Source organism: Myodes glareolus, chromosome 6 (genome assembly GCF_982192425.1).
Source record: "Myodes glareolus chromosome 6, mMyoGla1.1, whole genome shotgun sequence".
Taxonomy (NCBI): Eukaryota; Metazoa; Chordata; class Mammalia; order Rodentia; family Cricetidae; genus Myodes; species Myodes glareolus.
In genome coordinates, this window is record NC_142031.1 from 82796087 (window position 1) to 82813999 (window position 17913).

Here is a 17913-nt window from a genome sequence, read left to right on the forward strand (position 1 = left end):
ACCCTTACTTCAAAGCGAATATTATAAACCAAAAGTTAAGTTTGATGTTTCAGTGATTTGTAATAGCACAAAAGGAAAAACTAAACAGCTGGGTTCTGGGCACAGTGGGGCTGAATTCAGCAAATGCGAACTCTTCATAAGTCCGTATAGAGTGCTTGCTGCAGATGAGGTGTTAAAAAATAAAACCTACCATTTGTCAAGCAGTAATTTGGTAAATGTGGTTGTGGGTGTGTGTCTTTCTCTCCTGCCCCTACCCCATCTTGAGACAGGGTCTCACTATGTAGCCCTCTGGCTGGCCTGGAGCTCACTATGCCTACCAGGCTGGCCTAGAACTCACAGGGATCCACCTGCCTCTGTCTCGCTGATTAAAGGTGCGCACCACTACCCCTCCACATCCAGCTAGTGCATATTTTTATATTTCCGTGAGAAAGCATGGTACATGAAGATTGGTTGAGCAGCTTTCCCAGGTGCCATTTACTTAGCCACTGGGCAAAGGAACTGTGGCCTAATATCAATTTTTTTATATATCTATTGTTCTTAGAACATCTCCGTGAGATAGGAATGCTTATTTTAATTTCACCAAAGGGATTTTAGATACTTAGAATCACTTAATAGCATAACACTTTAAGGAACTAGTATGGATGAAATGTATCATTGTGTATCTTTGATTTTCATTGTAGCTAATTAGCTTGGTAGAGGCAATTTAGTTTCTTCAAGTAAATACTTTATCTGTCATATGTAATGTCAAGAGATCACCTTCTAAAGAAATAAGCAGATTTTGTGTTTGCTCATAGAAACAGATCCGGAAGAGTTCGTCTCTTACTAGAGAAGGATGGTGGAGGGTAACATTAACGGTGTGTATATTTCCACTCCTTCCTCTTTAAATTCTTTCTGCTTCCATTAAGGCTTTACTCAGTCTTCCTTTTTAAGTCAGCAGCGCCTAACTGTGAGAACACAGTTTGTCCAGGCCTACACAGCTTACTTTTACTACTTGTAATTTTAGGATTAGCACATGAGGGAGAAATTAGCTTTAAGTGTTGGACCAAGTGAGAGTTTAGAAGTCAGGGTTCCTGGTCCTTTACTGGGTCTCCAGGTAAGACCAACCATGATCTTAATGGTCTCTGTCACATCCAATGTGAGGGATTTGGCTTCAGTTGTATCACTTATGACAGAGAAGCCAGTTTGTTAACATTGTTTCTTAGTTAGGGTTCCCATTACTATGATGAAACACCATGGCCAAAACAACTTGGGGAAGAAGGGGTTAATTCGGCTTACACTTCTAGGTAACAGTCCTCGCAGAAGTAAGTCAAGGCAAGAATTCAAACAGGGCAGGAACTTGGAGCAGAAGTTGATGCAGAAGCCATGAAGGGGTGCTGCTTACTGGCTTGCTCCTCATGGCTTGCTCAGCCTGCTTTCTTACAGAACCCAGGACCACCAGCCCAGGGATGGCCCCACCGATAATGGGCCGGGTCCTTCCCCATCAATCACTAATTAAGAAAACGCTCTGCACACTTATCTCCAGCCCAATCTTATGGAGGCATTTTCTCAACTGAGGCACCCTCCTTTCTAGCTTGTGTCGAGCTGACTGAAGGCTAGCCAGCACAGGTGGTCAGTGTATACAGGGCATAAAAACAAACTGGTAGCTTATGAAAGAACAGTCAGGTCAGCTTTCTCAAGGGGCACTTTCTATATTGAGGGGGTTTTCTGTCAAAACGCTTCAGCAATCAAGGTAAATTCCAACTGAATTCATTTTAAGAGAAGAATTGGGAAGAGCTGGAAAGAGAGCCACAGGATAGCAGGAACTGAAACTTCAGCCTCTCAGCTGCATTGTGGCCATGGTTTGAAATCTCTTCAAACCATGAGAGAGGTACCAAATCTCTTCTTGGCCTATAGACCCTGTCCTGTGCCAGTTAACCCTCATCCCGAGGCTGGTGGTAAAGTTCGCCTTACTCTCAAAAAGCCATAAAAAAAAAATCATACCAAAATCTTAAAAAAAAAAAAAGTAGTTAAAAGGGGCTAGAGAGAAGGCTTAGTGGCTAAGAATACTGGACTACTCTTCCAGAGGACCTGATTTACTTCCCAGCAACCACATGGCAGTTCATGACTGTCTATAACTCCAGTTCTAAGGGATCCAACACCATCACACAGCCATACATGCAGGCAAGACACCAATGTACATAAAAATAACTAAATCAAAAAAAAAAGCATACCTACTTTTAGGGGAGCCTTTAACTATCTAAAAATCTGCTTGGTACTCACTGGCCTGCAGCCTATGGTCAAAGAATGACAACTATATCCTTGTTACTTTTCAGCTAATTAGCTTTGGGCTAGCGAGAAGGTTCAGCAGGTAAAGGTGCCTACCGCTAGGCTGAGGCCCTGTGCGTTCCATCCCCAGTCCCCATGCAGTGAAAGGACTTTTGTCTCCTGACTGCTACATGTACTCTGTGGTACATGCCACTCCACATATACAAAATAAATATCTAAAAGAAGATTATTTTTTTCTTAGATAGGGTCTCACTCTATAGCCTTGACTGATCTGGAACTCATTATGTAGACCAGGCTGGCCTTGAACTTGCAGAGTTCTGAGATTTAAAAGCCACCCGTAATGAAGGTTAAAGGTAGTTTTTAGCTGTTACCCTTGTACAGTGTTCAGCAGTTGCTTCAGAAAAGAAACAGTCACAAATTTTATGAAATATTTTTCTATCAAGACTGCTTTGGGATGGGGGGGGGCTGGAGACCTGGCTCAGCAAGCAGTTAAGAGCACAGGCTGCTCTTCCAGAGGACCCAGGTTCAGTTCCCAGCATCCACATGGCACCCCAGTTTCAGGGAATTAACACCCCATGCTGGCTTCTGTATGCACTGCACAAATGTGGCAAAACACCCTTATGCATAAAATAAAAAATAAATCTTAAAAAAAGTCTGTTAGGAGTTGGAGAGATGGCCCAGCAGTTAGGATCACTTGCTGCTTTTGCAGAGGATCTGGATCCAGTTCCCAGCATCTTCATGGTAGCTCTCCGTTGTCTATAACTTCAGTTCCAGGGGGTCCAACATCCTCTTCTAACTCCTGTGGGCACCAGACACACCTGTGGTGCACAAACATACATGCAAGTAAAATGCTAATACACGCAGAGGCAGGCAGACTTCTGTGAATTCAAGGCCAGTCAGGACTGCATAATGAGATCCTGTCTCAAAAATGAAATTAAAACAAGCAAAACACTGATTCACATAAATAAATTTAGAGTATTTGTTCAAATTGAGAAAATTTTTCTTCAATTTAGAGACAAAAAATGCCACATAGCTGGTGCTTTTGGGGATGTCGCAGTCCTACGCAGTCTTACAACCGATGTCCGTTTCCCACAGAATACTCCAATACCTGGCACTTACCACATAAAGACTTTTATTGAAGAGTCCCTATTAAATCCAGTGAAAGCAACCTACAACTTTAAAAACGAAGGGAGGAAAAGGATACCGCTTGTGCAGAGAAACGATCCAGTCCCCACCGACCTCCCCCAGTACAAGCCTCCCGACTTCCTGGAGCTGTTGAAGAAGCAAATGGCCTCCTATTCGTTCAAAGACCAGCCTCGGCCAAACCCCAGCACACTGGTTGACAAAGACGAGGTAAGGCGCTACTATCAGATAGTGTTCTGTGAGACAAGGTGCCAAGGGTACACTGGGAGAAAGGTACTTTAGATGCAGAGTATAAACCCCATCCCCAAGGATAACCCTACAGAAACTGAACAAGGCAGAAGATGGCTCAGCAGTCTGAACACTTGCTGTACTTCCAGAGGACCTGAGTTCGGTTCCCTGAGCCCATGTCAAGCAGCTTGCAGCAGTCCCTAACTCCAGCTTCAGGGAATCCAATGCCGCAGGCCTCCTTGGGCATCTGCAGTCACAGCTACATACCCATGTGCACACATGCACACACACACCTTAAAAAATAAAACCAAAGAAATCTAGAGATGGAACAAGGGCTTTGTGACCTGCAAATGTGTCCAGAGAGATCTTTCCTGTGAGGTCTTAACCCAAAAGAGTGCTCAGAGGCGCATGGGGGCAGGTCCCCTCACCTGGGGGACCTCTGGATCTGACCATGTGTCACACACTGGTCTCTGGAAGTTGTAGATATAGTGGCTCCTCCTAACTCTCCCCCACCCATCAGCCTTCTTAGTGCCTAAAGGAAGCATTTAAAACTCTCTCTCTCTCTCTCTCTTTCTGACTCTTGCTGATCAGCCTTCTTGGTGCCTAAGGGAAGCTTTTAAAAATCTCTCTCTCCCCCTCTCTTGGCTGGGGTGGAACTCAGGGGCGGAGCCCATGTTCCATTCTCAAAGCCCTGGAATGGCTTGACCCTTAGCACCAAAACCAGACAGAAGTGAGTCTGTAAGCACGGAAGGGTTCAGTTCCACTCTCAGCCCCACCAGTTCACTGAGGGCCCTGACAGTCGAGCACTACTGTGCTGAGGGACTACGCTGTGCCGAGGGAAAGCGCTTCTGGTCTAGAATGCTCCAGGGGGACACAGCTTATCAAGAGTGCAGCGGGGAGAGCTCGTGCAGGCTGGATGGAAACTGTCCAGTTAAGCAGGGTTTAGCGACCCTTGATTGATAAACACATTTTCTTGTATGTGACTTTTAGCGACCCTTGATTGATAAACACATTTTCTCATATGTGACTTTTTGTTGTTATTGTTTTGGGACAAGGTTTCCCTGTGTAGCCCTAGCTGTCCTGGAACTCACTCTGTAGACCAGACTGGCCTTGAACTCACAGAGAGTTGCCTGCCTCTGCCTCCCAACTGCTGGGATTAAAGGTGTGTGCCACCGCCACGTGACGTGACTCTTATTTTTGAAAAGAATATTTATGATGTGTGTCTGTGTGCAGGGATGAGCGGGGTGGGGGGAGAGCTCCCTGGAGCTCCAGGCAGTTGTGAGCTGACTGACATGGGGGCTGGGAACTGAGCTCAGGTCCTTTTCAAGTGCCTTAACAACTGAGCTGTCTCGTCGACCGCCTCATGTGACTCAATGCTTAACTACAGGCATCCTCAGACTCCCTTAGCTAAGAGCCCAGAAGAAAGTGAAGAGATGTAGTTTCTGTTTTGCCTGCAAGAAAACAGCCATAAAGAACTGAGTAACTCATCCAGAACACAGAGTAAAATAGACGAGGAAGCTCCCCTCCCCGCTTTTTTTGAAACAAGGTTTCTCTGTGTAACCCTGTCCGGAAATTAGCTCTGTAGACCAGGCTAGCCTGGAACTCAGAGATCCACCTGCCTCTACCTCTTGGGTGCCGGAACTAAAGGTGTGTGCCACCATGCCCTGTTCAAGGCAGCACTTTTAACTGAGGGTTTTGACCATAAATGCAGCCCTCTTTCCCATCTACCATGAACTCTCCCCACAGTGGTGGGGCAGGCAGGGTTTAGATAGCTGGACCCCAAAGGATGCACTTGCAGACCCGTGCATGGCCTTTCTGAAGGGATGTGTACTAAATGGGTCTCTTCAAGGGACATTGACTCTTTGTCCAGTCTCAATTCTCTATGTCTTAATGAAGAGAAGTTACCATTGGTCCTCAAGGTCCACGGCCACTGGCTGAGCACAAGGGGTTGTCGCTGGGTACAGTGGTATGTGCCTGTCATTCCAGACTGAGAATCCTGTGTCAAAACAGAACAAAACAAACACGAATTCCCTTGTCTTCAAAAGCAAAACTAAACAAGAAAGAGTTGTGATTACTACTAAGTGCGCTCCAAACTTTCCCCCAGAAATGGACACACACACAACAATGGAGTTGTTGCTGATGCTTCACCCGTCCAAGCTGCGAACAGAACAGACTGGAAGGTTCTTGGGTAAACCCGACTCTCTTTGCTTCAGTGAACAAATACAAACCCTGGGTTATTCTTGGCTTTACGGCTTGTTATCAGGTATCCACGCTACGGGCCAGCCAAGGGCTTACCGTGGAAATATCACACAGCAGGCTGTGCCGAGCACAACTAAAAGCCTTAATTAAAAGACCCAAGGCTTAGCTTACCCAGAGGGCTGGACAAGCATTCTGCAAACACGGTCTTCCTGACTCTTTATTGTCTTTTCTCCTCCCCTCCCCGTGGCCCACAAAGGATTAAGTTCCAGAAGCTGGGAGTTGAGTGTTTTCCTATGTGAAGGTATCTGAGAATTTGTTCAGAAGGCAGACTGTCAGAAGAAGTGCTTTCTGCTCACCTGTACAATTCAAATTCTGATGTTTCAATAGCCGACCTCAATGGAATAACTTGAATCGGGGCAGTCACAGTATATATACATCAATGCCATTTGTTAAAATAGTAGGACATTCTCAGTTTTAATAGCGTATAGTTCATCCATATCGTTGGGTTTTTTTTTGTTCACATTTTTGGTATTCTGAGACATAAAAGTGTGGTCTCTCTCCACGCAGCCTGCCTTCCCATATTGCAGTTAGCCACTGGCCCACAGTTCCTCCCCTTATTTCTGGAAGAATTTGGCTTCCTTTGCTCACAGTCCATCCCTGGCACTCCCACAGAGATGACTTGCCAGCAGCCTGGCCTCTTGGTTTCTTCATCTCTCTTCTATCAGTAACTCATTTAGATTTTTCCCCCAAGACTCATTGTTTCAATCTTCCATCGAGTCTTCTCCGGCCGCGATTTAGCAGCCCTGCGTTCATTCCACCTGAACATGCTGATTCTTCCACTTTTACACAGCTCTCCCTCCCATGGTTTCACAAGCTCAGATTTCACAGACGCACTGCCCTCTCCCCATGTCCGCTGTTGTCATCCGTCACTGGTTTGGCAAAGTCATACCTTGCTTAAGCCTAACTGTGTGTCTGGTAGTTGTATTCATCTTATTAAGAAACATTTCAATTTTTTTTTTTTTTTGAGACAAGGTTTCCCTATGTAGCCTTGGCTGTCCTGAAACTCACTCTGTAGACCAGGCTGGCCTCCAACTCATAGAGATCCGCCTGCCTTTGTCTCCCGAGTGCTGGAATTAAAGGTATGTGTTGCCACTGCACGCATTCTGGTTTTCAAATGGGCAGTGGACAGCAGCTAACGGCTCACTACAAGATGTACCACTGACTGAAAGAAAAAATGAGGCTTGACTTCAACAAGTAATTCATCACAAAGGCATAGATGGGAAAGAGAAGTCATCACCATTGCTAATGTGAACAGCAGTTGGTAACGTGTTTTGTAAGGCAATTTGGCAACCTAGAAATATTTTTGTAATACAAGTCTTTTATTATCCCCAAAGACACCCCGGATCGTACTTATAATCCAGGATCTTGATTCTGGAGTGGGATAACTCTGGTCTTACTCATCTGCCTGTTGCGCTGGTCCCTTTTCAGACACACAGATGCCACCCACAGCTTTCTGATGGCCTTGTTTTTAACTGTTGAGGCTTGCTGAATCAAAGCTGCTGAATTTGAATCAAGTTCAATATCATTTCCTTCAAGAGTTAATCCATCCTTCTGGGCTTGAGAGACAGAACAAGCAACGCCCGACCTCATTTGAACCTTGCGGATGTATTTTTCACCCCCAAAATTTCAGATTTCAAACAAAGACCCATCCTCCTGAATAACGACATCGATCAAGAAGCAAGCATACTCAGATGGCATCTTGAAACGGAAGCCCGGCGTAGCATCCTTGATCATGTTCTGAACATGACTGCAGACGGTTCAGACAGTGACCAGTTCCCTTCTGTTACTCCACCCGGAGCCTTTTCTTTTTCTTGCCAGGGTGACTCAGCACTTCATTGGTTGATGGAAGTCCCTCTGCAGGGTTCCTTGGGACCCTTCACAATGACTGTGTGTCCCTTCAGAGCAAGTGATGCTGACATTTTCTGGAATGTTAACAGTCTGACAGCTGAATGGTCTTCATTCTCGCTGTGGGTGGGGCAAAGAGCAGCCACCTAGAAACAGTTCAAATACAAGTCGCCTGAACCGCGGTGACACCAAGTTAGGTTGTCTAGGGAGCGTGCTCGGTTTGTGAGATCTACAGCCTCATTAGACCATCGAGTAGTTATGTAACACGGCAGCATCGTCTGCATTTCATATGTAACAAGAGGACTGACATAAACACCAGACTCCCATGTATCCGTGTGGCAGCACACTGCTAGGCCCCTCACTACAAACAACGAGGCGCTGACGTGAGAGCACACCAAGTTGTCATTATGTGAAGAGAGGAAATATAAAACAGTTCACAGCCTAATCAGTTTGTGCAGATGATGTGTGAGGTGTATTTCCCCTGTTTCACTAGCGGTGACTCCCGTTGGGGAGTGGGCCTAGAGAGCACAAAGAGACACCCTTTTCTCCTTCTGAAGGGCTTGAGTTGTTTCTAGAATGTGACTCATGCACTTCTCAATTGTGCTCGTTTGTAAGACAAACAAACAATCAAAAACAAAACAAAACAAAACCCAAACCCCCGTTGCTTTCCTCTGCCAAGTTCTCACTCTTCCTGTCTCTCGGTTAACGATTCTTGATTTCACTCCCTGGCTCGGGAATATGTCTATGAAAATAACAATTAAACAAATGAAGTTGAAAATGGCTGAAGCATCTGTCTTGATTAGTGTTTGTGTTGCCTGTGAGAAACTCAGGTAATGGACCAGAACATGAATTGGTGGCATTGCAGAAGGAGGCAGCCGGGCCAGAACCCTTTCTTGACCAAGTTGATGGTTCCTGGTTATGAGGGGGGATCCCGCCCCCACAAGAGCTCAAGTGGTGACAGCTGAAGTCCGGTCCGGATTGCAAGGCTGGAAAGAAAACTGACGCCTGAAGCTGTCCTCTCCCTCTCCACACATGCCACTTGGTATGTGCACACCATGCTCACACACACAGGCACACACACACACACACACACACACACCACACACATGCACAATACACACATGCACACACCACACACGTGTGCACACACATGCTATACACACACCACACATGTGCACAATACACACACCACACATGCACACATACACACATGCTATACACACACACACACACACACACATGTGCGTGCATTCCCACACTCTCACACACACATTAAATGAAATCTTTTTTAAAAGAAAGAAAATGGGGGAGTGGGAGGGTCTGTGGAGGGAGAGGAACGGGACTGGGAGAGAGTGGGAATTTGGATTGGTATATTTTTTAAGTAATAAATTAAATAAATAAAAAAACAAAAAAAGAAAGAAAATGTAAAGCAGATGAAGGATGCCTGTCATGGTTTTACTGCTGTGGTGGACATGCTGCAGAAAGACTCTGAGCCTGGGGCAACACCCTCCAAAACTGAGAAGTAAAGAGAAAAATTCCAGAGTATCCAAGCACCACAAAATGTGTCGGATGAACATGAGGCAACCACCAGCCAAAGTTAAAGAACAAAACTAAAGGCGTTTTGCTAAGGAAGGGAGAAAACAGGAGAGTAGAAAATGCTCAGAACTTAGAGGTGAGAAGAAAATGGAAAGTTAGAAAAAGAGAAGGTATTTTCCAAAATTAAACTCCATTTATGATAAAAAAAAAAAAGCATCAACAAAAAAATTCACTATCGGTAGGTGCTAGGGAGATGCCTCAGCGATTAAGAGCACTGGCTGCTCTTCCAGAGGACACAGGTTCAATTCCCAGCACCCACATGGTGGCGCACAACTGTCTGTAACTCCAGTTCTGAGGGATGTGGTGCCCTCTTCTCGACTCTGTTGGTGCCATGTATGTATATGGTACACAGACACACATGCATGTAAAATATTCATACACATAAAAAAATCTAATAACTAAAATAAAATAATATGCAAAAAACTCCTAAAACACAACTGTAAGAAAGTAGCTCAAGGCTGGTGAGATGGCTCAGTGAGTAAAGGTACTCGCCATCCTGGCTCGTGGATGGTGTCCTCTGACCTCTGCACTCATGTGGTGGCACACGGCTGCTCGCGAAGGTAAAGAGACACCATTCGATTAAAAAAAAAATGGGTCAAATACCTTAGCAGACATTAAAGAAGATATGCAGGTGGCAAACAACTTTGTATGTCATCAGGAAAATGACAGTCAAAACGTTAACCCTACAGTGTGATTCCACTGCTCACCCAAGCCAGAACACAGGCACCACCAAGTACCAACAACCAAAACTCTGGTTCGTAGCAAGTGGGAACTCACAGTGGTGAAGCCATGGTAGAAGAGTTTTCCAGCTGTTTTACGTTCCCCTCCCATGAGATTCAGCCATTTCATGCCTTATTTCCTATAGGATTTGAAATCACACGCACACACACACACACACACACACACACACACACACACACACACCAAAACACCAAACTCATATTCTGTTCATCGAGGCTTTACTCATTATTGTCAAGACTTAGAAGCAGCAGGATGCTCTTCAGTACCTAACAAAGATGCATTGTGGTAATCCGGACAAAAGAATATCATTCAGCTCTAAAATGAAATGAGTTTTCAAGTCATAGAAAGACATACAGAAAACCTAAATATATAGTAAGCAAAAGCAGCTGATCTGAGAGGATGACATCCTGTGGGATTCTAACTGTATCATCATCAGCTCTGATTGCCAGTAGTTTTTATTCCACTATTTATTGTTTTCAGACAGTCTTGTATAGCCCACACTGGCCTGCCCTTTAAGTTATCGCCGCCTCCTGAGTGGTGGAGTGACAGGTGTAGCCTCATGGGATCTGTGCTGTGCCAGGGATCGAACCCAAGGCTTTCTGCGCGCTCAGCAAGCCCTCTCCCTCCCGAGCTACAAGCCCTATTCTGTAAGCTGTTATGATTTTGCCTGCTCTGAGTGTTTCTATCTCAGCCTTGGGTTCTTTTGCTTAACTCAGGACAGAAACCAGGAAAGACAAGAGCACCATGCAAATGAGGCTTTTCTGGGGCTGCGCTCATGGGTGATTGATACAAGTATGGAACTCTCCGACGGGTTATTAAGGATGCCAGGAGCAAATCTTTACAGACAAGAGGGCAAATGGACACAGTACATTGCACAGGACTGCAGGATTCTTCACACAACTTGTCTGTACTTCAACCTAGGCCGCTGTTAATCTTGTCCTTGACATGACAGTCGGCGTGTGCACTGTCTTGAGTGTGTCTAGCTCACAAAAGATGGTAGAAATTCTCACAACTGTTACCTCAGAAAGATCATAATATATTGGTCAAATCCAGACAAGTTGCCTACGCCAATTATTGCAAGAAAGTGTGAGGAGGAGCAACAGCTCCTGTATGTGGTCACTCACCTCTCCAAGGCAGCTTACATCCTAGAGACAAAGCTCGGCAAGAGAGGTAGGGCCATTCTGCTCTGTCTCAGTATGACACGGGTGGGGGAAGCAAACCACGGAGGTGGTAATATCGGCGGCTGCCAAGGATTAGGAGGAGAAGGGGACAACCAGGCAGAGCACAGAAGATCTCAAGGCAGGAGAAATTCTCTGTGTCATCTACAATGGTGCTGATGTGTGTGTCAACTACTGCACATTTGTCTAAATTTACAGAATGTATAATGCCAAGACTGAACCCTTGTGTCAAGATGAACCATTATGCCATTATGAACCTCTGGTGCAAACCATGTGTGATGTGAGTTCAGCAACCTAAGCAAGTATATTGCTCTGGTGGGGAGTGCTGCTGATGGGAACCCTGCACATTTGTATGGCAAGGGAGATATGGGGAGCCATTGTACCTGCTCAATTCTATTGTGAACCAAAAAATTCTGTTTTAAACTTATGTAGTTGGGGGGCAGGCATAGTACTCCATGCTCTTAATCTCAGCACAGTGAGGTGGGTGTGGCAGAGGCAAGCAGATTTCTGTGACTTTAAGGCCATCGAGTCCCCACACAGCCGAAGTTGCACAGTGAGATCCTGTGTCAAACAAACAAACAAACAAACGATGTACGTATATGTGAAAAACAAATCTATGCTGACTGTCTCGAGGCTCCACTTTTGACAGCACACCTTTCCCAGGAGTAGGGAAACCATGGAGGAAATGTGTGGCTGTACCGTCAAAGGTTATGGATGAGGAAAATGTGGCAGGCACACTAGTGAGCTGTATTAATCTGTCGTCGTGTCTGTCCTTCTGTGCAGTCACTCCAGCTTTGCCCAGGACAGTACGAGCTACTCCCTGCGCCTGTTCCCAAGAGTTCTTCCAGGTAAGCCCAGGGAGTGACTGTGGAACTCATACAGACTTCACATTTACGTATGTGATTATGCACACACGTGACTATGTACACATGTGATTGTGTACATATGTGACTGTGTACATATGTGACTATGTACATATGTGATTATGTGCATATGTGATTATGTACATGTGTGATTATGTACATATGTGATTACGGACCAGTACTGGTGCCTTTTGAACTTCACCATGCACCTCATGTCCAGATTAGTGTTTTAAAGAATTTAACGAGAGATGAGAAATGAATTAGCAAAGATACTCACTTTTAAAAACCAGATTTAGAAAACCATATTTTTAATTTTCTTTTTTTTTCACATAGGAGTTTTGTATTTCGTTCTGCAGTTCAAAGATTCCCACCAAACTATTTCACACCTGTAAGTAAAGCGTAGAGCATGCATGCAAAATGGACTTATTGCTTGCTCCTAATGTATTATCATTTTGCTCCCATAATAGTAAACTATGAATGAATGAATAAGACAGTTGATACAAGTTATACATGTTAGCTACATTCTACATATCTGTAACAAAATTCCTGCCCAAAACAACTTAGGTTGGGAAGGACTTCATTTTGGTCCACAGTTTCAGAGGCTGCGGCGCATCCTGGTGGGGAAGGCATGGCTGGGTTTATCATGTGGAAGCGTGCAACACTGGCTCGTTCACATCATGGTCATAGTCACAGAATGTACAGTACCAAGCATGAACCCTAATGTCATTACAGACCATTGATGCAGAAATAGCAGGCCAGAATCTGAAGTGGGTACAGGCGTCAAAGGTTTGCCCCCAGGGACCTCCTTCACCCAGTCAGGCCTTACTTACCTCCCAAAGGCTTCACAGCCTTCAAAATAATGGCACAAGTTGAGGACTGGATGTCTAATACACGAGTCTGTGGGGGCCATTGACTTTCGAGCCATAATACTCTGGTTCTGGACCCTCAAGACTCATGGCCGTTTCAGAATGTAAATTAATTTAGTCTAACTTCAACCTGTCCTGACCCCTTTGACAGCTGAGGCAAGTCAAACACTGTTCAAATATTCAAAGTCTTTTTGGATGCTCAAGACAAACTCTTGGATGTGAGCCCCATTAAGGCAAAAATACAAGTTATGTATTCTCAACATTCAATGACAGAGGAAGAAGAATCCCACTCCAAAGGGATAAGTGGAGACACGGGGGCAAATCAGACCAAAGCAAGACCCAAGCCCAGCAGAACAAACATATTGGGCTCTGATGGCCTTAGAGTTCCCCATTCAGAGAACTTTGACATTTGCAGCCTGTGTGACCTTAGTGCAGCCCCGCTGGGTGCCTGCAGTTTTCCTCGGTGTAGGCATCCTATGTTCTTGGTATCTTCAGCATCCCGGGGCCTCTGTTGCAGCTTAGGCTTCACTTCTCAGGCTTTCTATACAGTCCTGTCAGGGGCTCCCTGCAGGAAACACAACCTGGCTACACATTGCCTGGCCTCCCGGGCTTTTCTCTAGAACCTTGGTGCAAGATTTTCTACCAGCTCCAGATGAGATGCTGCTGCCCTGGACTCCGAGTACCTGTGTGACTAAACCCAAAGGTAACAGGCATGCACATGGTGCACGCACACACATGTAGGCAAAACATTCATACACTTAAATACGTCTAAAAATATTTTTATAAAAAGTAAATGAAAAATAAACTTTGTACCCCATTTCCAGCAAAGCACTCTGACTCTCTTTAAACCGGAAGTCTTTGGAATGTGCTTCTAGTTTTACATCCTGGCTCTTTCTACAGTTGGGGTCTTATCCCCACAGCATCTCTCCTATTGTCCCAGTGGGAAGTGCATGCTTTCTCCGATGTCTCTGATCTCTAGCTGCTGCTGCTTTGTCTGTAGCACTTGCTTTGCCTACAGCTTTAACAGTATCCACACTTCTTTTTCATCAAACTGCACATTTTCCAAAGCCTCCTGCTCACCCCTTTGCGCTCTCTCATTGTAAACGTAGCAAAAGTCAGCCGGTGGCAATCGTGCCGCAGTCTGGCTGTTGTTTAGAAAGTTCCTTTTCCTAATTGATTAGTCCATTTTTTTTTTCATTTGATCTCACTTCAATTTTCAGGACATTGGAAGGACACAACAAATTTTAAAGTATTAGTTTTTCTTTTGCCAAAACATAATAGAATGACCATAGTCAGACTCCTGACAGACGCTTGTTCCCTCCGGAAGCCTCCTACTGTCTGCATATCTGCCACCTTCTAGTGTTTCCAGTTCTCACCAGAATGGATCATCATGCTCTGTGCGCAGATTCTAGGGCATTTGTAGCATCTCCAAGTTCCCACATTGTCTTTAAGAACCAAACCCAAAGCCTGAGGACTGAAGGGCCTGGTTCACCTCAGCAAATGATTCCAGCTCTAGGTGCTGATTTTGGGGGGGTGGGTGGGCTGTTGTTGTCTATTTTTCTTTTACTTTTATAAAAATATTTTAGACGTTTTTATTTTATGTGTATGAATGTTTTGCTTGCATGGGTGTGTACACACACTACATGCATGCCTGACACCCACAGCGGGCAGAAGAGGGCCCTGGATCCTCTGGGACTGGAGGTATAGATGGTTGTGGTCTACCATGTGGGTGCTGGGAACCAAATCCTCTGAAAGAGTAAAGGGCCTGAGCCTTTTCCAGCCCACATTGTTTTTCCTTGAGACAGGATCTTGTTATGCAGCTCTGGCTGATCTGAAACTCACTGTGCAGACCAGGCTCGCTCTGAACTCATAGGGATCCTCCTGCCTCTGCTTCCCAAGTGCTGGAACTGAAGATGTATGCCACAATGCAATGACCAAGACAATTCAAGGGAGTCCACGGTTTCAGGGGGATTTCAGTTCATCACGACAGGGACAGCACATTCATGGAAGTGGCTCCATCAAGCGGTTCGATGGAGTGGGAGAGGGTAGTGGTGGGTCTCCACATGGCACAGGCCAGAAAGCAGAGAACTAGCCTAGAGTGATAAGCTAGTATAACCTGCAAAGACCTGCCCCTCTCTGACCCACTCACCAACCAGGACCCACCTCCTAAAGGCTCCACAGCCTCTAAAATACTGCCACAAGCTGGGGACCCAGCGTCTAGAACATGAGCCCACAGGAAAAGTTTCCAGTTCAAACTCTGACAATGTATTTAAAATTGATACCTGGGAAATTCATTGTGAATATCTCATTATTAGAAAGTTATAGAAGAAGCAGGTGGAGCCGTGGCTCAGCGGCTAGGAGCGCCTAACGCTCTGCTCTAGTGCCAGAGGACCCGGGTTCGAGTCCCGCCTGGTGATAACGATAATTGATAAATCGTTATCAATAAATCGGAAAAAAGTTTTACTTCTCTATTCTTGGAGAAAAAAAGAAAAAAAAGACAAAAAAGAGAAAGTTATAGAAGAAAATATCCATCTCTAAATATATATACTTAAACATACAAACACACACACACAATATAATTTGGAACTGTGGATTTAACTCAATGGTACAGTGCCTGTCTGGCATATGAAAGGGCCTAGCCTGAATCATCGGTACCTAAAGAAGAAAGAAAGAAAGAAAGAAAGAAAGAAAGAAAAAGAAAAGATTGATTTGCTATACAATGTCGTGACTTTAATTAAAACAATACTGTTGGAAATTATCAAGAAAATACTTTGTTTTTATACAAAAATGATAGCTAGGAGGTAGTAATGTATTTATTAATTAGCTTGTTTTTTAAACAAGATTTTATTTATTTATGTTTATTTTTATTTACTGTGTGTGTGCGTGCGCGCGTGTGCCCGCACACTCGCACATGTTGGAGTGACCATGGAATACAGAGAAGGTGTCAGGTCTCTGGAAGTGGGGCTCCAGCTGGTTGTGAGCCGTCTGATATGGGTACTGGAAATGGAACTCAGGTCCTCCAGAAGAACAATGATGGGTCTTCCCAGCTGAGCCATATCTGTAGCCATCCTAACAACAATTACACAATGCCAATATTGCATGGATCAGTGAAAAAAAAAAAACAATCTTCTAAAAAACATTATTCCTTATGCAATACCAGAGTGTGAGTGGTCATCAGACTGGGGAAAATGATCAACTGTAATTTCTTAAAATATTTTTATTCTCGCTGAAAATAATACTCATATGTTAAATGTCAGTTGATGCCATAGATCATAATAAAAGACAGGGCCTTTCCCTATCTCTTCCTCCTTCTATTTCCACTTCCTTGAGGCTAATCATCATTAATTATCTTAGCTATTTTTTTTGGTATCTTCATCCATATTTCTTATACAACTACTTTTTAAACCCTTAGGCGTGATGTCTCAGTTCTCTCTGTGTGGAGTGTGAACTTGTAGCTGTCACTACTCCCCCCCCCACCCCGGCACACACACACACAACATTTGATACATTTTGATTTTGCTTCTTGTCAAGTCATATATTCTGGAACTTTTCATTCTCTTGACATCAACAACTGCTTTAATTTTGTTTCGTTTGTTAAGGACTCCAGCTTCACAAAACAAAACAAAACCAACCAACCAACCAACCAAACCAAAAGCCCTAAGAACTTCTTCCTAAAAAAACTGGCAGCAGACCGTTCATCGGTTGCTTTCATGTTTCTCTCCTCTGCAGAGGCGTCCCTGCCACACCCACGATACTCTGTTGTCCTCGTGTAGTATAAATAACACCTCTCAGCCCCATTCACACTCTTCCTGGAACACTCCTCCATCCTCACCTTGGCTACGTCTTGCGGCATGCCACCATCTTGGTAGGACACACTGGTTCCCCTCCTTCTAGACTTGAAGGTGTCTCCTTTTTGGAGGCTTCACGTCTTCTAACATGAGATGTGGAGACTCAGTGTCCGTGATTCTAAAGCCAGATGAAAGCATGAAGTAGCACAAGATACTTGACTAACATTTTTTGCAAGTATTCTGGAATGTTGCTTTTGTGGAGGTCCTTGCCCTGGTCTCTTCTCAGACACTACTTTATCCATTCCATCTTCTGAATAAAATCATTTAGCGGACTTGGAACATCCTGACCTTCTGAAAAGGGAAAAGAATACTTTCAGGGAAAATGTTCATAGGCAAAGAATTAGCCTGGGGCTGTGATTCATGTCTGTCCTGAACACACATTTCTGGAGCAGCTGCGGCTTTGGTTTAGGCCTATAAACTTGTAAGTTGCCTAGAGCAGAGTCTTTTCATCCCAGTCATGGAAGACAATGGCCTGTGGTGTGAGCGTGCAAACACAGGATGCTTGTGAGGTATGAGCCTGCAAGCAAGGATGCTTGTGAGGTATGAGCGTGCAAACACAGGATGCTTGTGAGGTATGAGCGTGCGAGCACAGGATGCTTGTGAGGTGTGAGTGTGCAAGCGAGGATGCTTGTGAGGTGAGAGTGTGCAAGCAAGGGTGCTTATGAGGTGTGAGCGTGCAAGCGAGGATGCTTGTGAGGAGAACTTACTGTCAACCTTCTGGTGATAAATGCAAGATAAAGTCATAAACTCATCTACTTAGGCCGTTGTAATCCAGTTTCTTATCTGAAAAAAATCATGTGGCTGACTTTATTATTTAATTTAATTTTCCTAGAAATTACCATGAAAGTTATAGAACTGTTAGGGATGCAGACCTGGCAGTATCTTCAGAAGCTAACTGCCTTGGTTTCTGACTCCAGGCGTGGTGCCCTGTATTGGCCATAGACCTGGAAGTATCTTCAGAAGCTAACTGCATTGGTTTCTGGCTCCAGGCATGGTCTTCTGTATTGGTCATAGCCTGTCTCATTCACTCCTCACCACACAAAAATAGAGCATTTACTTATCTCTATCTGGTAAGCAGAAA

The 17913-nt window shown here is 44.6% G+C and overlaps 1 protein-coding gene, 1 long non-coding RNA gene and 1 pseudogene across 3 annotated transcripts in view; 2 read left to right on the forward strand and 1 right to left on the reverse strand.

Annotated features, from left to right (window-relative positions):
- The window catches only part of LOC125388291 (uncharacterized), a 334710-nt gene that overhangs the window by 158160 nt on the left and 158637 nt on the right, over nucleotides 1-17913 (forward strand). The window lies entirely within an intron of this gene.
- The window catches only part of Stpg4 (sperm-tail PG-rich repeat containing 4), a 48279-nt gene that overhangs the window by 987 nt on the left and 29379 nt on the right, over nucleotides 1-17913 (forward strand). The window contains exons 2-5 of one of the 2 annotated variants that reach the window (XM_048416215.3): nucleotides 795-854; nucleotides 3361-3618; nucleotides 12039-12103; nucleotides 12452-12506. In XM_048416215.3, coding sequence (XP_048272172.1) covers nucleotides 795-854; nucleotides 3361-3618; nucleotides 12039-12103; nucleotides 12452-12506 — 438 coding nt within the window. The remainder of the gene's footprint in view (nucleotides 1-794; nucleotides 855-3360; nucleotides 3619-12038; nucleotides 12104-12451; nucleotides 12507-17913) is intronic. The other variant, XM_085690943.2, reaches the window with a different exon arrangement.
- LOC125388151 (large ribosomal subunit protein uL6 pseudogene) lies at nucleotides 7289-7873 on the reverse strand (annotated as a pseudogene).